The sequence below is a fragment of the Mustela putorius genome, unplaced genomic scaffold (assembly GCF_011764305.1).
Source record: "Mustela putorius furo isolate JIRA1106 unplaced genomic scaffold, ASM1176430v1.1 tig00000179_pilon_pilon_pilon, whole genome shotgun sequence".
Taxonomy (NCBI): domain Eukaryota; kingdom Metazoa; phylum Chordata; class Mammalia; order Carnivora; family Mustelidae; genus Mustela; species Mustela putorius.
The window spans coordinates 8,330,969-8,356,250 of NW_025421305.1; the positions used below are offsets into that span (position 1 = coordinate 8,330,969).

Below are 25,282 nucleotides of genomic sequence, written 5' to 3' on the forward strand. Positions count from 1 at the left end.
TCTGTCTGGTAGTATTAGTGGCATCCCATGTTTTAAAACTAGAAAACTTTAAAAATTATCACAATTAAAATAATACCATGTTGGTCAGATACTGTTAAGTTTTAATGGATTTCCTTCACTTTTAAATCTTTACCCCCTTTTTTTTTTTTAAGATTTTTATTTATTTGAGAGAAAAGAGAGAGAGGGAATACAAGCAGGGGGAGTGGGAAAGGGAGAAGCAGACTTCCCACTGAGCAGGGCCCTGAGCAAAAGGCAGACGTTTAACGATGGAGCCACCCAGGCACCCCTACTCTTTATTTTTTAATTTTTTAAATGTTTATTCTTTTAAAAGATTTTATTTATTTTTTGACACAGAGCAAGCAAGAGAGCGAGGAAGAGAGCAAACACAAGCAGAGGAAGCAACAGGCAGGGGAGAAGCAGGGTCTCCGCTGAAGAAGGAGCCCAACATGGGGCTTGATCCCAGGATCCTGGGACCATGATCCACCCAGGCGCCTGTCTTTCTTTGTTTTAACAAAAAAAGATTTTATTTATTTGAGAGAGAAAGAGTGAATGAGACAGAGCTCAAGAGGGCAGAGGGTCAGAGGGAGAAGCAGACTTCTGCTCAGTGCGGGAGCTGGACACGGGACTTAATCCAGAGACTCTGATATCAGGACCCAAGACAGCCACTTAACCAGGATTCCTAAACCTTTACCCTTTTGAATATCACAAATAAGGTAGTTATTTTTTCCAACTCATTCTGAACAGTTAACATCAATAGGCATTTAAAACCAATTATATATATGAGCTGTTTTTTCCTCTTGGGCTTCTAACTCCTGTCACATTTTGTTTGCCACTTTCAGGGCAGAGCACTCCAGTGAGGCTTATAGGTATTTCAGTCCTACTTGAGGGGGACATTGAGATGCAAATCTGTTTATCAGAATGATCACTGAAAGTAAAGGGAGTGTAAATATCTAGTTTGGAGTTTACTTAACCTATTCCATTGAATCACTGTGTCATTTGGATCATTTCATTTGTCTTTTTTGTTATGGGTAGCTTTAGAAAATCCAAATATATAATTGTTTACAACTACCCACTCTAACAGTGAGAAGCAAAAGGTAGATAAACTATTAGCCAAAAAAAAGGTTTTGTAGTAATTATTGATAATTTGTCCTTTAAAAACTCAAACCAACTTATTGAGATGACAAATTAATGAGATTCTGTTTTACTATTAATAAAGAGAACAGTATATTTTCTGTGTTTTTCTTGCTTTCCCCTCACACAGTGAGGAAGCAGGGGGAACAGACATCCTAGTAGTTTAGTTTATATGTAGTCCTGAAATAACCCCTACATTGTTTCCAAATCTAATGTACTCCACAGTAAATATGAATACCATTAATAAAATATTTTTAAATTTTAAAACTATGTTTCTTTAACAGATTTCTATAATCCAGGAGCTTGTTACGAATTATGAAACCTCTCTTAAAACGTGTGACTTTTTTAGCCCTTATGGTAAGTTTAAATTAGATTGAATTGGAATTTGATTACTCATTTCAATCCATTTTTAATAACTTAGAGTAAAACTAGCCTGTATTTTATGTATGTGCTACATGATACCTATTTACTAAATAGTTTTTGAATTTGTGAAGGAAATTAGAAGAGCACTTTCAGTCTTACTTAATTTAAATTTTCCATAATCTTGTAAGATGGGAGTTAACTGTGTTTTAACATGGGTAAACAGACTTAAGAGGTAAGTGGCTTGCTAAGATCGTACAGTTAGTTTATATTGAAACCTATTTTCCCCAAATTCCTGCTTCTCTGTTCTTTCTACTCTTTTTTTATTTTAAATTCTGTATGATTTAGTCTTTTGTTTCTCTCTTTATCAGGACATATGTAATGCTTTCACGTCCTGCAGATGCTAACTTTAGTCTGAGTTCTTCCTGTGTCTTTTACATGTTATTGCCCTTTTGTTTTTGTTAGATTAAAACAAACTTCATAATGAAATAACAGCACAGAAGTAGATGGGAGAATGAACCCTTGTGTCCCCATCACCCAGCCTCAGTGGCCAACATCTTGCCAGTCCTGTCTGAAGTTATCTTGTGTCACTTTTCTGGGGTATTTGAGATCACAAGCAGGCAGAGAGGCAGACAGAGAGAGAGAGAGAGAGAGGGAAGCAGGCTCCCCGCTGAGCAGAGAGCCCTATGCGGGGCTCGATCCCAGGACCCTGAGATCATGTCCTGAGCCAAAGGCAGAGGCTTTAACCCACTGAGCCATCCAGGCGCCCCTTCTGGAGTATTTTTAAAGCAGACATCCTGTTTACCTGTCAGTACCTTAGCACGCATCTCTAATGGTTTAGAACACTTACACAGAAGATGCAGCCAGGGTGCAAGCTCACACAAGTTAATGCTTGTATCGTAATATTGAACACCCAGTCCACGTAAAAGTTTCCCCAGTTACCTCAAATAATGTCTCTGTGTAATTGACTTATTTGGCTCTGAAAAAAGTCTACACTTTACATTTGGTTATGTCTCTGATAGTCTTTTAATCTTGAACAGTAACCTCCCCTCCCATTAAAAACAGAAAAACAAAAACAAAAAAATTCCCACCATTTGTTGAAAGGTCATTTGTCTTTTGGAATGTTCATGTTATGGATTTGGCTGATTGCTTTCTCCTGGTATCATTTAATATATTTTGCTCTTCATATTTCCTGCAAACCTGTAGTTAGATTTATAGGCTTGATTAAATCCAGGTTTTTTGTGGATACTTATGTGATGCTTTGTCTCACATCTGGAGCCAGAAGACATTCTGCTTTTCTCTTTGTGATGTGATGATGGATCCGGGTTTAGACGTGGTCAGCCTGATCTGCTGGTTAAAAAGTTCCTCTTACCTGGTGATTTTGGCAGCCTCTGAGGACCATTGCCTCAGTCCCTTATTTCATTCGAATCATTTTTTCCCCTGCATTTAATAGCTAGAATTTTTCTTACAAAGAACTTGCCCTCGGGGCACCTGGGTGGCTCAGTGGGTTAAAACCTCTGCCTTTGGCTCAGGTCGTGATCCCAGTCATGGGATGGAGCCCCGCATCTCAGCAGGGAGCCTGCTTCCTCTTTATCTCTGCCTATCTCTGGGTCTACTGTGATCTCTGTCTGTCAAATAAATAAATAAAATCTTAAAAAAAAAAAAAAAAAACTTGCCCTCATCAAATATCTGGTTCCTCTGAAATGTTATATAAAAGGAACGAGATAAATGCTTGTCTCTTTCCCTTATTTATTATTTGTTTTAATTTATGCTAATTTTTGTGTTTACATTGTTCTTTCATTTGATTAGCTAGTCTAGGAAACCTTTTTTTTCCTGTGGTGTGGGTGAATTCTCCTCTCTCCTCTTTCTATCTAATTTCAGACCTGTATGATTTCCCTGCTGAAATCCATTTGGAGAGCTTGGTATTTCTTTATCTACTCTTCTGTAGCTCAAGGTTCAGAATGGGGAACAGGATAGAGCTCAGCTGACTGTCACTGCTTTTGTCACATTGTAGGGTTCATTCCACCTTGTCAGGAGGGCCTCTTATACCTTCAACTTTGGCTTCCCCTGATGTAGGGTTGAGACCTAGGAAATGCAAAGCCCTAGCAGGTCTTGTTTGTGTGGGGTAGTTAGGGACTTCTCTTAACCCAGCTGTTTCCCCTGACTTTTCCTGATCTGCTGCCTTACATTCTCAGCCAGAAAATTCATAGAGTTAGACTGATTTACCTCTTTCCCGAGGATGGTTTCTTTGGGGTGAGGTAGGTGTTAGAAGCCTATGAAACCACCATCTTGTTTCTCTCCTGGCTGCTACTATTTGAACTTTATGGCATAAAGTCCTGCCTTTCTCTTTTGAAATTGGTAATTTTTCTGTGTTTTTACCCTTACTTTTGTAGTAATTATTAATTTCATCATGCATTAAGGGAAAAAGTATGTGATTTGCTTTACTTTGCCTTCTCTATAGTAATTTTATATTTGTTTGATTACAGAGAATGGAGAGAAGGAACCCCCAACAACACTGCTCTGGGTTCAGTATTTCCTGGCACAGCACTTTGATAAACTTGGGCAGTATTCTTTGGCTTTGGATTATATCAATGCTGCAATTGCTAGTACTCCCACTCTTATAGAATTATTCTATATGAAAGCAAAAATTTACAAGGTAAACTCTTAGTTGTGTTTTTTGATGAATTTGACACTTTAAGAACGCTTGGAGTTTTTCCTACATAAAATATAAAAATATCTAACACTCTAATAATCTTAGGGCACTTTATGTTACATAGTGGTATAAACAGTATATAATCCTTGGTAATTCCTTGATACATCTCTTAGTAAATGCGAATCATAATTTAACCAAAGAGTTCTAGATAAATTTGTTAGAAATGGTACCAGATTTCTAGTTTTTATTGACTATTTTATATTCACCTATAATTTTTTAATCATAAATACTGTGGTTTCTTTAATACTTTTGTTTCTTAAAGCACATGGGTAATCTCAAAGAAGCTGCAAAGTGGATGGCTGAAGCACAATCTTTGGACACAGCCGATAGATTCATCAACTCCAAATGTGCAAAGTACATGCTTCGAGCAAATATGATTAAAGAAGCAGAGGAAATGTGCTCCAAATTCACAAGGGTAGGAAATACCATACTGAGCGTGTACTTTTCTGAATTAGTAAAATGAAACTCCAGTTCTCTGATGATTTGTGAAGTTTGCCACTTAAGTTCAAAAGAATTCATTTTTTGTTACTATTTGTATGAGTCCCGTCTAACTCGTGTCCTAAGTACGGTTTCTTCTGTGGCGGAGTGTGTATACACATGTGCTTCTGGTGGCAGATGGTTGAAAGACAGTAATAGGAACACAGTACCTTTATACACAAATAAGCAATATGCCAGACTTCAGTGCTTATGTGTAGTATTCAGTTTATAACTTTTTTGTCTCGTTAGTAATTTGTGGCTCCTTTTTAATTTCTCTTTTACAGTTATTTTGGATCTGCTTGTAGAGTTCTTTCTATGTAGAACTAATATTTATGGGGGTGCCCTGGGTGGCTCAGTCGGTTATGCATTTGACTCTTGGTTTTACCTCACATCATGATCTCCAGGTCATAAGATCAAGCCCCATGTCAGGCTCCACTCAGTGCAGAGTCTGCTTGAAATTCTCTCTCTGCCTCTACCCCCCATGGGGTGTGTGCTTGCACGTGTGCTCTCTGTCAAAGAAATAAATCTTTTAAAAAAAGAGAGAAAAAAGGACTAACAGAGACTATAGTCTCTGGCATTTTAGAATTTAAGTTCTCTGAAATTGTTGGGCTTAACATCTATTCCTTTCCTTTCCCTCTTTACATATATTTTACCATGTGGACTTTCAATCTTGTTATAAAAATAGTTTATGGTTAAAAATATATGTAGACTAATGGAACAGGTAAGGTCAGAAACAGATGCACACGTATTTGGAGACTTGGCATATAGCCAAGGTGCTTTCAGAATCAGAGATGAAAAGACATTGCTGACACAATTAGTTATTTGTATAGACAGACATAAAATGACATTCTTCTGCTGTACAGAAATCAGTTGCAACTTGATTAAAGAAAATCTTGTAATCTAGCTTTAGACTTTGAGGTAGGAAGCATTTCTTAAGGCACTGAAGACCTTAAGTATAAGAGTAAAGTGAATATATTTGGGGCACCTGGGTGGGTCAGTGAGTTAAAGCCTCTGCCTTCGGCTCAGGTCATGATCCCAGGGTCCTGGGATCGAGTCCTGCATTGGGTTCTCTGCTCAGCAGGGAGCCTGCTTCCTCCTCTCTCTCTGCCTGCCTCTCTGCCTACTTGTGATCTCTGTCTGTCAAATAAAAAAAAAATTTTTTTTTAATCTTAAAAAAAAAAAAGTGAATATATTTGACCATATTAAAATTAAGGTTTACCTATAACAAAAATAACCATAAGCAAAGTGAAAAGGTAGACCATAGAATTGGAGAAGGTATTTCCAATCCATGTGATGGAATAAGAATTATAAAGAACTCCACAAAGAAATAGTTACTTAAACACATTGAATATGACTTTGAGGCATAATGTGCAGACCATGTTCCCAAGTTTAATTTCCAACTTTTGTGGAAAATACTTGGGAATAAAAAATTTTTATCTCTGAGTGCACATGACATACACATTGGAGGGCTTTAGTGCTGGTGTTTGTGAGTAAGTGATTTTAGATGAAAGTAAGTTAGCGCTGTGCCCTGTGATACTAAGGTATTCCTACTGCAGCCCCAGCGTACCACCTTCCTTAAATGTTAACCAGATTCTGGTTGTGTCGGGGTGTTTATCATAACCTCCTGTAATTTAGAAGTCACAGAATAGCTTGAGCTTTTATTGTGAAAACTTAACTACTTAGAAGAATGTCATAGAAACAAAAATACACACACACACTAAACCTCGTAAGCAAAAGACAAGACAAGAGAAACATGGGCAAAGGATGTGAATAGTTAGTTCACAGAAGTGGAAAGTGGAATGGCCAGAAAAGAGGCTTTCATTAGTAATCAGGGAAGTAGTAAGATCTCGTTTTGTACTATCTAAGTAGCATAAATTTAAGTCTGGTGTTAGTAGGTATTGGTAAGTAATCTGTCATATATACAGATATATATATATACACAAATATATATCATATATATGAAATGTATGTTATATTAGTAAGAGATAAATGGTGTACAGGTAGTAGGCTTTCATGAAAATTTAAATGTGTGATATATGTGAGTGTGTATGTATGTATGTTTATCTCACACATTTAAATTTTCGTGAAAGGCTACCACCTAGAGACCATTTGTTATCTCTCACTCATCATAAAAATGGCATTTTCATCTGAACCTTCCTGAATTCTACTTTCTCATATTTAGAGTAATGGAAATAATTTGTGTACCATTTGTAAGGGGAAATAGAAAGTGCCTTTAACAATTATTAAGCCCTGAGCTAAGTACTTTATATACATAATCTCACTTAATCCTACCAGTCCTCTGATAGCATTACTCCCATGTTATAGTCAAGAAAATATTTAGAGTGATCAGGTACTGTGCCAGCTGGAGATCACCCAGCTAGTCATTCATTTTGGAGCCAGGATTCTAGCTTAGGGGGTCTCTGACACTAAAACTAAAACACATGTTTTAGAATTGTAATAGGAGCAGAAACTGCAGTGACTAATGTTTCCAAAATTCACATGCTGCAGGATCAACAGATGCAAAATGGTAGGTATATTGTTGCGGGGGGAAGCATTAGCAAGAACGCTGGCTAACGGGTAAGGAGAAGGAAAAATAAAATAAGGAAAATCATGATAATGTTTATGTTCACGTAGCACTGAACCATGTGTCTGGCACTTGGCAACAGAGTCGTCGAGACTCTGAAGGGTCACGTAGTACATAGTGCTGGAGCTCAGACTCTTCCATGCCCTTTGCAGTGCAGCACAGTTCTGGAGATGGCAAGATGGTACAAGAATAGATGTAAAGGCAGCAGTGTTTGTACAGGAGACAACCCCTTGAAAGGCCGGAGCGGGAGTAAGAAGGAAAGTGCCAGTAAAACGAGTATACACAACCTTTTTTTGTTTTTTTTTTTTTAAGGAAGTTAGGTTTTATTTATTTATTAGACAGAGAGAGAGAGAGAGCACAAGCAGGCAGAGCAGCAGGCAGAGGAGCAGGCAGAGGGAGAAGCAGGCTTCATCCCAGGACTCCGGAATCATGATCCAGGCTGAGGCAGATGCTTAACGACTGAGCCACCCAAGCGCCCCTGTACAAAACTTCTTAAGTTGAGTAAGTCCAGTGATATTATTATTATTATTTTTTAAGATTTTACTTATTTATTTGAGAGAGAGAACTCGAGAAGAGGAAGGTCAGAGGGAGACCAGACTCCCTACTGAGCAGGGAGCCCAATGTGGGTCTCGATCCCAGGACTCCGGTCTCATGACTAGAGCCGAAGGCAGTCACTTAACCAACTGAGCCATCCAGGCACCCCAAGTCCAGTGGTTTTAAAAACCAACATGCGCATATGCATACCAAGCCACAGTCAGCCAAGATGTGTCTGAAAAGGCACCCCAGAACGTAGAAGAACAGGAAGGGCTGGCTGGTTGAGGAGAGGAGTCCCCGAAATCTGTGGTCCAGCTGGCTTGTCAGACTTGCATCTGGTCATCCACACTTGACAAGTTTTCCTGTCGGATGGAGAGCTGCTTCTGTTTGGCCACTCTTGTTCTTTGGCCAGGCATGTCCATAATGGTGGTAGCCCACTGAACCAGGGGAGGAAGACTGCTAACCTTTGGAAGTCACTTTTTGTGTGATGATAAGTGATTCTAGCTGATGCTAATAAGTCAGTGAAGTGGCACATTTCCTTCTTGCAGAATTTTTGTATAGAGTTGTTGATACAAGCTGGACAGTTTTAGTTAGTAAAGATTTTCAAATGAAAAAGAATGTAGATTTCTTACAAAAATATGTAATTATCAAAAAATGGAAAATAAATACAACCATAAGGAAGAAATAGCATATACCTATAATTCCATTCACTGAGAAATAACCAGTTTTTTTTTTTTTTTAAAGATTTTATTTATTTGACAGACAGAGATCACAGATAGGCAGAGAGGCAGGCAGGGGTGAGGGGGACACATGCTCCCTGCTGAGCAGAGTTCCTGATGTGGGGCTCGATCCCAGGACCCTGAGATCATGACCTGAGGCTTAACCCACTGAGCCACCCAGGTGTCCAGAGATAATCAGTTTTTATACTTTTAATGAGAATGTTGAAAATTGAACTAGTCACCCAAAATGAGTGTGAAAAAGAACTGAAGGCTAAAGTTATTTATGTACGTATACCTTTACCATTTTCCCTGGTGGGTCATATATTTGAAATAACTCCTCTAAATTGTGACAAAGCTTCAGTGTCCCTCCATTGAAAGTCAGTGCTTTAAGTCTTAACACTCTGCTCAGAATTCTCATTGAACCCAAGATAACAACTGTTCTTTCCAAATACCATTATTTGGTTTTGTCAGCCCGCTGCAAATGAGAGGAGTTGGCAAGGAACAGGAAACAGACACATGGACATGAAGAAAGTATCAACCAATGGCCAAAGATGAAGGGAGGAGACTGGGAACCTGGAAAACAGTCTTAGAACTATTCCTAACAAATTCAGCAATAATGGGTGTACATCAATCATAGTGACCCTGAGCCAACAGGGAGAGGTTAAACAGTGTTTGCTTAGAAAGAAGAAAATAGGCAGTGCTTCATAGGATTACTGTCTTAAATGGTTCATTCATTCATTAAGGAGGCTTCCCGCTCCCAGCGTGGAGCCCAGCACAGGGCTTGAGCTCACAATCTTTCACTATCAAGGGTCAGACACCCTACCAACTGAGCCACCAGGTGGCCCTGTGGTGTTCAAAACTTAGCTTCACCAGTTTGGTGCCTTTCCCAGGTAGAGTGTTGAATACTCAGACAGAGCTGGGTAAATAAGACATGTGATTTTGAATCAACAGGAGAATTTGGAAGTATCGTGAAATAGTTGTTTATTGCTATTTATTGTCATAATAATACTTGTAGCCATCGGTGTAAAAGAGAAAATGAGATTTTTATAGGATCTCTTTTATTGTTTGCTTCCTATATTTGTGAATGCTTCCCTTGCAGGAAGGAACATCTGCCATGGAAAATCTAAATGAAATGCAGTGTATGTGGTTTCAGACCGAATGCATTTCAGCTTACCAGCGCTTGGGGAGGTACGGGGATGCCTTGAAAAAATGCCACGAAGTAGAAAGGGTAAGTTGTAGAATTTTGACTCTATTTTTCTCCTGTAAGGTGACGAAAACAGGTTGATTTCTACATGGGATCCTCTACCTGTTCTGACTACTTTGGAAACTTCGTTGTGGAAAGAAATCTGGATGGTTAGCCTTTCAGACATTCAGAAGTTGTGAACAGATGCCTGCTTTTTTGATCCTCAATTGGTTATGATTGTGACGTGTCTGCATAATTTGGTCTGCGGGAAGAAGAAAAAGATTGATCTATCGAGCCATTATTGCTATTATTAACATACATTCAGAATTTCTATTTCGTAATCGGGCCATTGTTTGATTTCATCACTCGCCCAGCAGGACACACAAGCCGATGGCCACCTCTTTCCCCTTTACGTCAGGATCTGCTCTGTAGTCAGCCTCTCTCCAGTTTGTCTTCCCAGGATACTGTTCTGTGTGAACAGCAGTCTGCAGCTGGTTTGCAGGCTTATTGTATTACTTGTTTTTAGGATTATGTGTGATGTGCCTTAGCGAGGGGACTTTTCTTTTCCTTTGTGTGAATTTTGTTTTCCTGTTCTTTGTCATCTCTGAAGCACTCTCCTTCCAAATGGACAACAGGAGGAAAAGAGCCACAAAAGCGCGCCTGAGGCAGTCCTCAGCAGCCCTCAGTTGGGGGCTCATTCGGCACCCCCTGCTCCCATGCTGACGCAGTATAAAGCCACAGGCGGCGTAGTCAGGTGAGCCTGCTGTCTGCACTGGGCAGTCACTTTGGCTGTTTTCCCATGTGAAACTTCTGAGGTGACCCAGAAGAAAGAGAAATTTGCACATCCTCAGGATCATTATAATCCTATCTCCAGCTTCAGCCCCAGTCCTCCTAACATTAATGACCACGTATTTCTTTGTGATATTTATTAAGGATTGTTAGACTATGATGACTTGCAGTTCCTTTACTAAGTTTCATTTAGATTATGCTCTCCCTTGAATTTATAGTGATGTTGGCTCAGGAACATGAAATAAAATTCTATAATGTCAGATCAGCTATATCTACTTTAAGAAATATGATTTGACTGGTAGAAAGCATTTTTGAAGAAAAAAGATTACAGGAAATCACTGGCTATCAGAGATTAATAAAATATGGCAGACATTGTCACCCTCTGTTCCTGTTACATAATTATTGCTAGAAACTTTACTGTTTTGATTTGGATTTGTTAGTCCTTGAGGACAGAACGAATTAGACACAGATTTTAAAAAAGAGTGGGTGGCGGCGGTGCCTGAGTGGCTCAGTCAGTTAAGCGTCTGCCTTTGGCTCAGGTCATGATCTCAGGGTCCTGGGATCCCAGTCCTATATTGGGCTCCCTGCACGGCGGGGAACCTGCTTTTCCCTCTGCCTCTGCCCCTTCCTGCTGCTTGTTTTCTCTCTCTCTCATGCTTACTGTCTCTCAAATAAATAAATGATATCTTTAAAAAAAAAAGCCTATTTGTAAGCTTAGTCTTTTATAGTAAAAGTAAGGCTTAACTCTTCTAGTGGTTGTATGTTGAAGTGTGAGTGCTTAGTACAAATAGGGAGATTAAATATTTTATTAACTGATTAATGCTAAAATTTATTTCTAATAAAATTAACAATCTAAAATAATTCTTAATGATATATATTTTGAAGATTTAAGAGTAATTGCAGAATTTACAGATTTATTATAAGTATCTGCATGAATTGCTTTTGTGCCTGGATTTTAACTATTTTTGTAAAGAAATGAGCACCTTTCAAAAATACAACTTTGCAGTTTACATTCACCTTCAATGAATACAGTAGAAGTTCAAATAAGGGCTGGGCCTTTCTTTTGCCTTCAAAAATTCATTCAAGAATACTCTCTTCAAGGTTAGTTTCAGCTATGACACATATTGCTGTGAGCTTTTAGTAATTGGATTTAAAATGTTAGAATTCTGGAATGGTCCAGTATAATACTTTCTCTGCTTTCATCTTGCCACCCTCAAAGGATTTTAGGATTATATGTAACAGTTATAAAGTCCAGCCCAATCTGTTTAGAACTTGAGTTTTATTAAAAACAAAAACAAAACAACCATCTTCAGAATATTGGATATAAACTTGTGTTCAGAATAACTTTAAACTATTTTCTTTTAAGAATTCCTTTCTTTTCCTATTTTTCCAGGTGATTAGTTTCTCATTATTTTAGTGTGCTTTATATCTGAAACACAGCAGTAATACATATTTCTAAAACTTTATGATAAGGTCTAGGATTTCCAATAGATCAGAGCCATAGGCAGTTCATAACTTGATCTTCTAGTGCATTTTAATCCTGATCCAGTTGATGCCTGCTTTATGACAGATTTTCTATAAAGGGCACAGAGTCACGTATTACGCTATTTTTGGTCTGGTTATTATTTTTTGACTCAGAGGTTTTTGTTGCCTTTCTCTATGTGAGCTTTTGTTGGTTTTCTCCAGGAACTCTGAGAAGTAGTGGAGTGGGAGAATCTGGGTGAGAAGAGAGGGACAAGTAGGGAATTCTTAAAGGAAACCACACTCTTAAGCTGTCACTAGCATTTCTCAGTTCTTTGCTGACTTGACTTAATGCTGATTCCAGCCCAATTTTGACAAATTAAGCAATTCCTACCAACATTACCTTCCCCTGGTCCCAAAAGAACTAGTAGTTTATATTGAGAAAATTGAGTTAAAAGCCTGAGCTGTGTGTTAAAATTTGGGTACCTAGTTTCTGCAGGAAGCTGGTAGGTGACCATACTGTGTTATTGTTTAGCTAACGTATGGGGAGACTAACTTCACCTGTTTGTGTCAGCTAGTAGATTTTTATGTTTTATGAATCTGGAGACTTAAATCACCTTCAAGGTAGTGTTAGGTAGATCTTTGTGGTGATGGACTAGTTCTGTGTCTTGATTGTGGTTGTATTTACATAAATTTACACATGTGATAAAAATCCTATGGAACTATATACCCACATTGTTCCGATGTCAGTTTTTTAATTTTGTTCTCATACTATCGTTGCGTAGGATATTACTTCTGGGGGAACACTGAGAGAAGAGTGTACAGGATATCTCTATGCTAACTTTGTAACTTCCTCTGAATCTATAATTATTCCAAAATAAAGAATTTTTTAAAAAGAAAATCAAGCTAAGATTATTTAGTTGTTTATAAGTAGGATTCTGCAATATAGTATTTCTTCGCAAGGCAAAATTATTTTGTTAGTATCCTACTTTTCCTAATGTACTCTAGCCTTATGCTGTCCAGCACTGTTAGCTTACTATAGAGTGACCAACATCCTGGTTTGCCTAGGGCAGAGCAGGTTCTTAAGACACAGGGCTTTCATTGGAAAAACCGAGAAAGCCCCAGACAAGCTGGGATAAGTTGGTTACCCTATGTATGGAAGACTAACTGGAGAGAGGCAGCCTGTGGGCTGTTAACTGGAAAAGAGGCGGCTTAAATGTTTGTGGTTCCCTACGGCTCCCTCTAAGACTTGACTCAGATCGTGTCTACTAAAGCTGCTAGAGTATCTCCGGAAACTTACATCTGCCTTTTTACACATAAATGTTTCTCAACTTTAAAATAAAGTCCTGTAATCTCATAGATGTTATCATCTCATTTTGTATTCCTTGATTATTGGCACTGCCATTTTTCCTGAGTTGTATTGGATTTTAAGATCTTAAGGTCTAGAATAACTTGATTTACATTAACCACAAAGATAATTTTGTGGTTTTTTTTTTTTAAAGCATTTCTGAAATATGTAACCCTTCGATTAAAAAAAACAGGTTCATGTTAATTCTTATGATTTGGTTTGTCTTATTGATGAGAGGAATGCAGTTTTCTAACATAACCTGTTAAAGCATGATTCTTAAAGTTATCAACTAATGTTAAATGTTCATTTTTTCCCCCTCTACACTGTGTACTCTTATTCTTTTTATCTTAGAATTCTTCCCTTAAAATCTCAGGTACTTAAAGTAATTCTGTGTGTAGCGTATTTCTAATCACCAGCACAACTAAAATTATGAAATGTGGACAATTACTAATGTGTCTTCTGCACAGTGAGTTACTTTGGCCCCCAGGACAGAGGGCAGATGAAGTAGGAGAAGAGCTTAATCTGGTTTTGCGTATTGAATCATTCGTTTTTCTTTGTATTTTTAGAGAAGCTAAAATAGGGGAGAAGAAAGAAAATAGAGGTAGAGGTGCACATAGGAAAGAAAATAAAAGTTTACATTGTTTTGAAGTAGCGATGTTAATTGTCTTCTTGCCATGTAAGGAATTAGCTTTTTAACTTCTGGGCCGTGGATCCTTTGAGAATTGAATGAAAGCCTTGAACTCTCTCCTTGGGAAAATGTTATTGTGCTCATTTATACACAGACTACATATTAAGAACCATTGCTAAAATGGAATGTTGATAGATTAGTGGGAGTTTATTGAATGAGAAAAAATCATAATGCTCTGTGTCCAATAAAATTTAAAGTGTCTTGTTTGATTCCTTAACAACTTCGTGAAATTGGCTGTATACATTTCTTTATTCCTAACTGAGATTAAATATTTGAGGCCGTAGGAAATTAAGAGGTCACACATGCCTGATAAGCAGCTTCTCTCTTGAGTTGGCAAAAATTATGCTTATTGAATGTTCCGCCCTATGCCAGATAGTGGCAATAGAGATGATAGGGCTTACCCTCAAAGAACTTACAGTTGAGTAGAATAGTCTGATTTGTAAACATTTAATATGAACCTATATGTATTTGACCTTCATTCAGAGCTCTGTTTAACTTTGTTATGTTGATTTTGGGAGAATACTAAGGAGAAATACTTCCGTAGAGTGAAAAATTAATATATACTGATTTCAGTTTAAAAAAATCTGATCTAACTTATTACACAGACATTGAATATCATCACAAAACATGATTTATAAGGAATGGCCAAGGATTGTTACAACAGAAACTTCAGTAGAATACAAAGAAGAGTTTGATGTCCTTTGTTAGTGTTAAGGACTGCCCAGTAGAAAGGGCAACTAAGTGGAATTGTGACTGCTTACACTGTATTTGGGGCTTTTTATGATTTTCTTTATAAAAATAGACATTGTTGACATCTATGTAAGGAATAATTTTGTGGTTTTTTTTTTTAAAGCATTTTTTTGAGATAACCGATGATCAATTTGATTTCCATACATACTGCATGAGAAAGATGACCCTTCGTGCCTATGTTGACCTTTTGAGATTAGAAGATATACTCAGAAGACATGCTTTCTATTTCAAGGCTGCCAGATCAGCGATTGAAATATACTTGAAATTGTATGATAACCCCTTAACCAATGAGAGCAAACAACAAGAAATACATTCAGGTAACTGGAAAAGAACTTGTGTTAAAAGGATTGAAAAGAAAACTACATTTCAGAATGTCATTAGCATTAACATCATATAGAAAAGCATGTTGTCAAATGGATGTGAAGACCAAATCAGGTCACTTATATGCTAAAAAAAAATGGTGGATGGGGAGAGGGAGGTGCTTGGAAGAAGTCAGTGGGATCCTATTCTGTAGTTGATACTTATAATTAGCCCTAATGGATGACTTGTAATCTTATTTACTTATTTTATTATTAAAGATTTTTTTTTTAAAGTAATCTCTACACCCAACATGGGGCTCAAACTCACAACCCCGAGATCAAGAGTACCACATTCCACCAACTGAGCCAGCCAGGTTCCCCACAATCATTTTTATTTTTATCTTCAGTAAGACCAATTGGGAAAAATAGAAATGTCTGGGCTCTTTTTCTTTCTTTCTTTACTTTTTAATAGCTTTGAGCCCTTTTGGGAAATACACATATTCTTACAACTTCCGCTGCCTAGTTGGTTGAAAATAATAGTGCCAATGAGAAGACAAGTATAGCTTTTTATTTACTAAAATGTTAGTGTCTACAGATATTTGAGAGATAGTAGCATGGAAGCAAATTTCTGAAGAGATCACAAGTATGTGTAAATGTCTGACTTACCCTTGATATATTCCAAGAGGATCAGTGTCATCACACCCCTGTACGCAGATTGGGACTTGAGGCTCAGCAAGATGAAGTGATTTGCCTAAAGTCATGTATTGTGTGCAAGGTGGAACTGGGCCAAAATTGATTAATTTTGTTTTATTATTAATTTATTTTTTTACATTGATGAAATTTAGTCACAGTATTTACCAGTTGCCTGCTGTGTGCTGGTGTGTGTGCTGGGCTGTGGGAATATACTTTCTGAGAAACCTCTGTGTCCTTGCCTTTTCCCCCTTTCCCCTCTTAAAGCTGTACTGCTGTAATGCAGCACTGTGTATTGCTGAAGGATGCGGGGTAAATGGAAACCTTGATTTAGAATTCGTGTTCACTTGGATATTTATAGAAAACCTGTCAGCCAAAGAGCTGAAGAAAATGCTCAGCAAGCAAAGAAGAGCTCAGAAAAAGGCTAAACTGGAAGAAGAGAGAAAGCATGCAGAACGGGAACGTCAACAAAAAAATCAAAAGAAGAAAAGGGATGATGAAGAAGAAGAAGCCAGTGCTCTCAAAGAAGAACTTATACCTGCAAAGTTAGAAAGGGTGAGATGAATTTACGTGTTTCTTTGTAGGATTTAGGTTATTTGCTTCTGTTCTGGTCATGAACATGTTTTAATTAAATCTAGAGACAGAGCTGTTTTATAATATTTCAAGGTCATTATGATAGTTAATTATTTTTGAGTGATAATGTGCAAATTTTGGTTAATGCAAATGACACATAGAATTGTAGTTGTGGTGGGCAGCACAGTGGTCCCTGAAATCCAGCCACATTCCAAATCCTGGAATTTGTAAATATGTTGTATTACACAGCAATGTGGAATAATGTGGCAGATGGCCTTAAAATAAGGAAGTTAGCCTGGATGATCTGGGTGAGCCCAGGAGAATCACAGTGGGTCTTCAAAGGAGAGGGGGTTGGAGTAGCTGAGGAGACTCAGTCCTCTGTTATCTGGTTCTGAAGAGGGAATAAGGGAACGGCAAACGGAGATTATGGGCAACCCTGAGAAGCCAAAAAGGGCATTGAAACACACTCTCCCTTAGCGCCTCCGAAAGGGACATGGTCCTGCTGACTTCTTGATTTTTGAACCTGGCGCGACCCATGTCGGACTTTAGACCTACAGAACTGCCAAGATAATAACTCTGTGTTGCTTTATTGACACTAAATTTTTGGTAATTTGTTAGAGCAGCCAATTACCTGTTACATCTGGAAACATTTTGTATATCTTGATAGGTTTTAGTTAAAGATAAAGCACTTCATCTCTGGGATTTTCTCAAAGTGTCCTAGTTTTTTGGGGATCAGATTTAGGGAAATAATTTAACTTTCAGGTTTATTTACTGTGGAATCTAGCATAAGGATTGTAAACTGGTGATTTTTTTTCTACTTACACAATGCAATTGTATTTGTCTCCGTACTTTGAATGTTTCAAGATTAAGGGCTATCAGTATTTGGTGTCCCATCTCCTTAAGCCTGTGAAATAATTTCCTGGACATTTTGGAGTTTGATGAGATTATATTGGTTTTATAATCAGAAAAAATAATAGAGCTATTTTCATTTTGAAATTATTGACTATTTTATTTTGAATTTGTTTACAGATAGTTTTAAAATGTTTTCTTGCTTATTTGGTCATATAAAGAGAACTGTAAATTACTTTAGATATGTATTAATATGAGATTTTGGGTGAATTTAACTTGTATAGCTGTTTTTAAATGTAGTAATTTTCCTTTCTGTTTCAAAATAGATAGAAAATCCATTAGAAGAAGCTATCAAGTTCCTTATACCTCTTAAGAACCTTGTTGCTGATAACATTGACACTCATCTGTTAGCATTTGAAATATATTTTAGAAAAGGTAATCATTTGAATTCAGTTGTTAATCCTTACTTATATTGGTGACCATATTCAGTGTGATCTTTATTAGTTAGATAGTTAGAGTTCCATTTCAGCCTTCCACAAAGTCTCCTGTTCCCTTTTTCCTTTTCTACTCAAAACTTTACGGGGCAATCAGAATATTATGATCAAATCCATTTTGAGAATAGTTTGAACAGTCATACAAATTGTTTACCTGAAGCATTCAATTCTACATGATTTCAAGCTTTTCTTAGAAAATAAAAATTGTTTTTGATAACCAAAGTCAGCTGTGAATTTTGCTTATGAATGTTACAGGAAAGGTAACATTTTGTCACTGGAATTTAAGTGAGGCTAAAATAAAGTGACTAAAACAGCGTACATAAATATTTATGCTGTTACTTTTATATTTTCTTTTCTGACACAGGGAAGTTTCTGTTGATGCTGCAGTCTGTCAAACGAGCTTTTGCCATCAACAGTAATCACCCATGGTTACATGAATGTTTAATTAAATTTTCTAAGTCTGGTAAGTATACAAAAGGTAATGTTAATGTAAAAGCGAATATGACAGTTCAGCAGCCTTCTGTTAAGTTGGACATTAAAAAGATTTGCAATAATATAAAGCAAAAAAAGATAATATTTGTAGTGCATCTATAAATTAAACATGCTAGTAAGAATATGCTAAAAATTAGTACATTTTTAAGCTAGAATATATTTATATTCCAAAGGAGCAATATTTTACTATGTAAAGTATATCAGGCTTAATAATAAATGTAAATGTCTTTAAAAATGCTGATTTTGTTTCAGAGAACAGATGAAAAAATTTTTAATTCCAAATATTTTGTTTTTATAGTGTCTAATCATAGTAATCTTCCAGACATTGTGAGCAAAGTTCTATCTCAAGAAATGCAGAAAATATTTGTCAACAAAGATTTGGAAAGTTTTAATGAGGATTTTCTCAAGCACAATGCTACCTCTCTTCAGCATCTGCTTTCAGGTCAGTGTCTGACTCCCGGGGTTAGAACATTTATGGAAGAGGTTAGAATGTAATGAAAGTGAAAGTTTGTAAAGATGTTCAGCCTTATAAATTATCATAGAAAAAGAAATCAACACAATATAATTTTTGATCTTTCAAAATAAGAAAGGTTTGTTTTGTTGGTTTGGAAAAAGGAGATGAAAGTATGGTAAAGACATGGTGAATAAGCACTCGGTATTTTGCTTCTGAGAGTGTAAAGTGGCCGTGCCGTTTAGGAAAGCAGTCTGTCATTCTGAGTAAGAACTTCACATTGGGGTGCCTGGGGGGCTCAGTCGTTTGAGTGTCTGACTCTTACTTTCAGCTCGTTATGATCTCAGGGTCCTGGTGTTAGGTCCGTGATTAAAGGAGCGAGACTGATACAAAGCGAAGGTCAAGCAAAGCTTTATTTTGCGCCAAGCATCAAGAATCAAACCGACCATTCAGGGCCGCCTCTTCCAGAGAGAGCGAGCGACTCCCAGCCTCACAGACTGACTTTTATAGAGCAAAGGCCATGTGGTTGAGCCTGGCCACACTCAGGTGGCCAATGAGATTGCAACACTCAGAGAAAGCTGCACAGTCATGCTAGGTCACACACAGGTGGCCCTTTGAATTACAATTCACCCCATAGTGGCTATTTGAACTAGCTTATCACCTTGGTCAGAATTGGTGCCCAAAAGGCGGGGCCCACACTCCTTGGTAGCTAGGGAAACAGTATGCTCACCCCACTGATTGGAAGTCTCCACCTGACCTGATGACCGACCCCCCTCTCCCAGAGTATTTGGGCTCTGTTATCACGGACTGGTCAACCACTTTCTACTGGTTTCCCAGACTTGCTTTTAAGTAAGTTTCCCTTGCCGGGGGAGGGGGCAGGGTCAGTTGAAGTTTTACTGCATAAACACAAAATCACTGTTTAACCGAGATGAAATCGCTCTGGCTAAATAGGCCCTTACACTGGATTGAGTCCAACGAGGGGCTGTGTGCTGAGCGGGAATCTGCTTGAGACTCTCTCCCCTGCCCCTTCGTGTGTGTGCACTCAAATAAATGAAATAAATCTTTTTATTTTTTAAGATTTTTATTTATTTATTTGATAGACCGAGATCACATGTAGGCAGAGAGGCAGGCAGAGAGAGAGGGGGAAGCAGGCTCCCCGCTGAGCAGAGAACCTGATGCAGGGCTCAATCCCAGGACCCTGAGATCATGACCAGAACTGAAACCAGAGGCTTTAACCCACTGAGCTACCCAGGTGCCCCTAAATTAAATAAATCTTAAAAAAAAAAAAAAAAAGAGCTTCACATTATCTGTGATTTCTTGGCTGTGGTCATACTTTTGCAAATAATTTTAAAGAATTAATCCAAAGCAAAGATAGGGCTTTACATGTAAAGATGGTAACTGAAATGTTGTGTGTAAGTGTAGGGAAAAGAACAGAAACAAATTTAATGTATGTCTAGTATGAGGGGAAATGGTAGTAAGTTTGTAATGAGATAGAAAACTAGGCAGTCCTATAATATTTATTCAAAAAATTTGTAATAATAGTGGTAAGTAATTTTATAATATGTACACAGAATTAACATAAAATATAATCTCAACTATGTTAAAAAAAATGCCTACATGGGATAAAGGCTAAAAAGAAATACATATGGAAGCTTTAGTTGTTTCCGTTCACATTTTGTGGTTATGAATGATCTTTTTTTTCTTGTATTTTTATTACTTCATATGTTTTATTTATATCCTGCCAGTTACAGGAAGGATTATAGGCAGTTTATACAAATTCACAAAACAACAAAATGGCATGGATAGACAAGATGGTAAACTGGACAAAAGACTGTATAATTATGCAAGAAGTGTATAATTATGCTCCTTCAGTAAGCCATATATTTAAATATTTCAACCTAAGTTTTCTTGTTCTAAAGGGAAACTTTCTGATTCTGTTGTCTATGGAAAATTCTTTCCTATGAAAAATGACAGCTTCATGGTAGTAAGGACAGATAATTTCTCTTCAAGAATACAGGATAATGAAAGAAAACATTTCTATATTATTATTATAGGAAATGTGTTCCCAAATATGTGAAATTCTAAGAAAAAGGTAATTTTTGCCACATAAAAATAAAACCCCATGAAGAAAGTCAGAAGGCTGGGGCACCTTCTGTCAAGTAGAGCATGTGACTCTCGATCTCAGGGTTGTGAGCTCAAGCCCTATGTTAGGGGAAGAGATTACTTAATAAATAAAAATTTAGAAGAAAAGTTAAAAGGCTAACTGAAAAAAAAATATTTACAAATCTGCAACTAATTAAAAGCTAATAATATATGTAGAGCTCTTATAAATTAACAGTAAACAGTATAAATTGGTAGAAGTCCAAGAGAAAAATGAGCATAGAGTATGGACCAGGAGATATAGGAGATACAGACATGGAGAAAGAGGTTATTAAAATACCTGTTGTCTCCACTGTGAAAGGGAAGTCTTCACTGGTGAACTCTACCAAACATTTAAAGAGGAGTTAATCCCTATTCTTCTCAAACTATTCCCCAAAATAGAAGAGGAAGAAAAACTTCCAGATTCATTCTATGAGGTCAGCCTTATGATACCAAAACCAGATATAGACCATACAGAAGGAGAGCTACAGGCCAGTATCCCTGATGAACATAGGTGCATAAATCCTCAACAAAATATTAACAAACTGAATCCAACAATTCATTAAAAAATCGTTCACCACAATCAAGTGGGATTTCCTCCTGGGTTACAAGGGTTCAGTATTTGTAGATCATTCAGTGTGAAACATCGCATCAATGAGAGAGAAAGGGTAAACACCATATGATCATTTTAGTGGATGCAGAAAAAATAGCACCCAGGAATACGGATAAAAAAAAAACCTTTAAGAATTACTTACATTCTTTGTGAACATGAAAGCGTTTTCCTTTTGTCCCTCTGTCACACTTCTCTGTGACGGTAATTTGTTCCTTAGTTGTTTTATTTGAAGGTATCATCTTTAAAAAATAATTTTAGCTACAGGGTAGCCCATATTTATAATTTAAGCTTTAGCATTTCCAGGGTGAAGGGTGGTTGTTAAATCTGGTCTCCTGGTAAGTGTTTGACAACCACCTCTCTTTGACAGAAGAAGCCCTGATTTGCAGCATTTTGCCATAATATAAACACTCCCGTTGTGCCCCTAGTCTGTCAGTAGGATGTCACTGAATTGGGAGTTGGGTGGTGACTTTGCATCTGGCTCCCAAGTTCTGAGTAGGAGTCAGCTCCAACCCACTGCTGATTAAATGCTTGGAACCCTATTTGAAGTCACTGGTTGATGTTAGTTGAATCAATTGTAAGATCTTGGAGTTCACTCATTTTGTAGTATCTTGGTATTTCAGGGGCTAAAATGATGTATTTTCTGGATAAGTCAAGGCAAGAGAAAGCAATTGCTATTGCCACTAGATTGGATGAAACTATAAAAGATATAAATGTAAAGGTAAGATTTTTCAGATTGATTTCTGCAAATTTGTGGATATGGAATGCTCTGACAGAACATGGGTCTTTACAGCATAATTCTTGAGTGGGCCTTCAGAGTTATGTCTGGATTTGGATCTGAGCTGTCACACATATTAGGCAGATTTCCACTTCTTGGCTTCCTCTTCCTCATTTATAAGATGAGGATGAAAACATAGGCATACCTGGGAGATACTGTGGGTTCAGCTCCAGACTATTACTGATAAAGTGAATAGCACAACAAAATGTGTCTGGTGAATTTTTTGTTTTCCCAGTGCATATAAAAGTTATGTTTATACTGTACTGTAGTCCGTCAAGTGTGTAATAGTGTTATGTCTAAAAAAAAAACAATCTAAATGCCTTAGTTAAAAAAAAGTTTATTACTGAGAAATGCTAACCATCATCTGAGATTTCAGCAAGTTGTAATCACTGATGGCAGATCATAATAACAAATATAATAATAGTGACTAAGTTTGAAATATTTGCAAGAATCACCAAAATATGACACAGGGACACAAAGTGAGCAAATACTGTTGGGAAAATGGTGACAGTAGCATTGCAGACACCGGGTTGCCATAGCCTTCAATTTGTAAGAAACATAGTATCTGTGAGGCACAGTAACACAGGCTGTGTCTGTACCACTTAACCTGCTTGGCAGGAGGGTTCCCCGAAATACTGTCCTGCACAGGGCTTACTCCCTGCCGGCGCATAGTAAGCCCTCAGGAAATGGGAACTACTGTGGTTAATAAAGGACATTTTCATTGTAGTGACTAGTTTCAGAGAGTCGCTTTTTCAAGCAGTAGAATTTTGCCATTTTTTAAGACTTTGCAGAATTGATTTCTAAAATGTTCCTGTTCTAAACCGAGGGTTGTTGGAGGGGAGGTGGGTGGGGGATGGGATAACTGGTGATGGGCCTTGGGGAGGATACATGATGCGAGGAATCCCTGAACTCTACCGATGAAACTAATAATACACCAGATGTTAAGTAATTGAATTTAAATTCAAAAAAATAAATAAATAAAATGTTCCTGTTTTGAGGTGATTACTAACTGTGAGTAGCAAGAAGTTCTCTTACGCTGAGGCCTTGCCAGTTTTCTTTTGCTTAATTAATGCCTTGCAACTTTTGGTTATTAAAATGATTAGTAACCCAGCCTTTTTTCTTAAAAATTATTTTTATTCTCGCCTTTTTAAATAGACTTTACTAAAGGTTTCCGAGGCACTGCTTGATGGCAGCTTTGGGAACTGTAATTCCCAGTATGAAGAATACAGAGTGGCCTGTCATAACCTGCTTCCTTTCACTTCTGCTTTCCTGCCCGGTGCAAGCGAAGCTGACGGTCCCGGTGTGGCACTCAACCACACAGCCAACTATGATGTCTTGGCAAACGAAATTTGAAATCCCATAGAAAGTCGACTCCTAGAAGACTCAGAGCTGAATTCAGGTCAGGGTTTCCTTTTCAGGTATATTTTAATATAGGTATGAAGTGAAATCATTGGATAGAGTTTGGCAGTATTCTGTAAACTTACTTTATCCTTTATCTGACCCTGCCAATTTACATAAACTCTTTTGAAAATTACCTGTTTATACCTGTACAGTTTTCTTAAACTTTCAGATCATCAACATTGTGATGGGTGCTGTCACTTCTGTATTATGACTATATTTTTATTGTGCTCAGTTGTGTACAGCCCCACTGTAGTATTTTCTTTAGATCCTGGTTTCAGAATCTGTGTTTTGATCTGTTATTGTTTGTTGTATTATTGTTTATTTGGTTGCTTTTTGATTAAAGCACATCAGTTTTAAAGTGTAAACTATATTTTAAAAACAACATGAAACTTTTTTTTTGGCAACAGAGAGGTTTATTTTTAAATTTATTTCAGTTTGCCCTTTTTTCCACCTTAATTTTTTCATGATTTGCCATTTCCTCCTTAATATCCATGAAAATGCCACTTTCTGTTGAATATGGGTACTCCAGTTTTATGTAGATGATTCAGAATGTGGGGACTGGTTTGGCTCTTAATCATAAAAATTCACTGGTAAATTTGTTGCATATCCTTAGATCAGTCTTTTAAGGACCTATGTGTAAGAATTACGCTATCTTGATTAAGTTGCTTCAGGTGTTAACAAGTAGTTTATATCTAAGTGGTGTGCTTCAAGGGAGCATAATAGGGAAGAATACAAATTATAAAGAAACATTGTTACTCTTATAGCCATGCATTGACTCTTAAATATGTTTTTGTATCAGCAAAATGAGAATTTAAACTATTGTTAGTTTATTAAAACATTGTTGAGCAATATTTTTGGGCGGGAATATAGGTTTTTGTTTTATCTTGTACAGAAAACAATATTGGAATCATTCAGTATATTTCTTTCAGAACTGTGTAAATATGTCTAATATTAATACATCCCTTTAAGGCAAATATGAATTCAAAAAGGGAGATTTTATTTAGAGAATCCATTCTAATTAAAATGGTTTTCCTTCACTCTAAGCTGTTTAGCTTCATAATTGTTAAGAGAAGAAAAACTCACTGTAAAATAAGGCCAACCTATATAATGCTGTAATAAATTATTTTGTACACAGCTGCTTATTTGTATTTGTGTTATTATTTCACATAAAATATTTTTGCAAAATGTTTTTTCTTCAAAGGAATAAAAACTTAATCATTTAATTTTTAAGTTTATAAAAAAGAAAGTTGGTTATTAAAAAATAAACACCTACCAATAAATTCTGATGCCGTAGCAGCTTGGTTTCTTTTTAGTGTTTTAATAATTTTTGAACTTGGCAGTCTGTCGGGAGCCAGTACAGGAGGCCTACTATAAGAGCTGTAAGGGACTGAATATGATTGGCTGTTCATTTAGGTCCACTCACGCGGGAGGTGCATGAGCACTGCGGTGATTGGCTAGGCGGGCTAAGCTGCCGGTGTGTATATGCTTGAATGTACTTGTAGAGGGGCGGGCCCGCCGGGAGCCAGGCCGCGCCGGGCGGCCGGAGGGAGCCGCAGCCCGGACCCTGGCGGCGGCAGCGGCGGCCACGGTGGTGGTGTCCGCGGGCGCCGAGGGGCGGCGCGCGGCCCTGGGGGCGGCGGCGGCAGCGACGGCCCAGGCCCAGCGGGGCGGCGGGAGCTGCGTGCTGTGCTGCGGCGACCTGGAGGCCACGGCGCTGGGCCGCGGCGACCACCCGGTGTGCTACCGCTGCTCCACCAAGATGCGGGTGC

The 25,282-nt window shown here is 37.6% G+C and overlaps 1 protein-coding gene across 5 annotated transcripts in view; it reads left to right on the forward strand.

Annotated features, from left to right (window-relative positions):
- NAA16 (N-alpha-acetyltransferase 16, NatA auxiliary subunit) overlaps nt 1-24,650 on the forward strand; it is a 63,356-nt gene extending 38,706 nt beyond the window's left edge. For 4 of the 5 annotated variants that reach the window (XM_013059836.2, XM_013059837.2, XM_004759287.3 and 1 more), the window contains 11 exons: nt 1,416-1,488; nt 3,978-4,147; nt 4,467-4,619; nt 9,618-9,746; nt 14,841-15,054; nt 16,088-16,281; nt 17,475-17,583; nt 18,007-18,105; nt 18,433-18,576; nt 21,958-22,055; nt 23,268-24,650. In XM_013059836.2, the coding sequence (XP_012915290.1) occupies nt 1,416-1,488; nt 3,978-4,147; nt 4,467-4,619; nt 9,618-9,746; nt 14,841-15,054; nt 16,088-16,281; nt 17,475-17,583; nt 18,007-18,105; nt 18,433-18,576; nt 21,958-22,055; nt 23,268-23,465 (1,581 nt within the window). In that variant the 3' untranslated portion in view covers nt 23,466-24,650. Of the gene's footprint in view, nt 1-1,415; nt 1,489-3,977; nt 4,148-4,466; nt 4,620-9,617; nt 9,747-14,840; nt 15,055-16,087; nt 16,282-17,474; nt 17,584-18,006; nt 18,106-18,432; nt 18,577-21,957; nt 22,056-23,267 lie in introns of those variants that run through there. The other variant, XM_045076619.1, reaches the window with a different exon arrangement.
- The last annotated feature ends 632 nt before the right edge of the window (nt 24,651-25,282 follow it).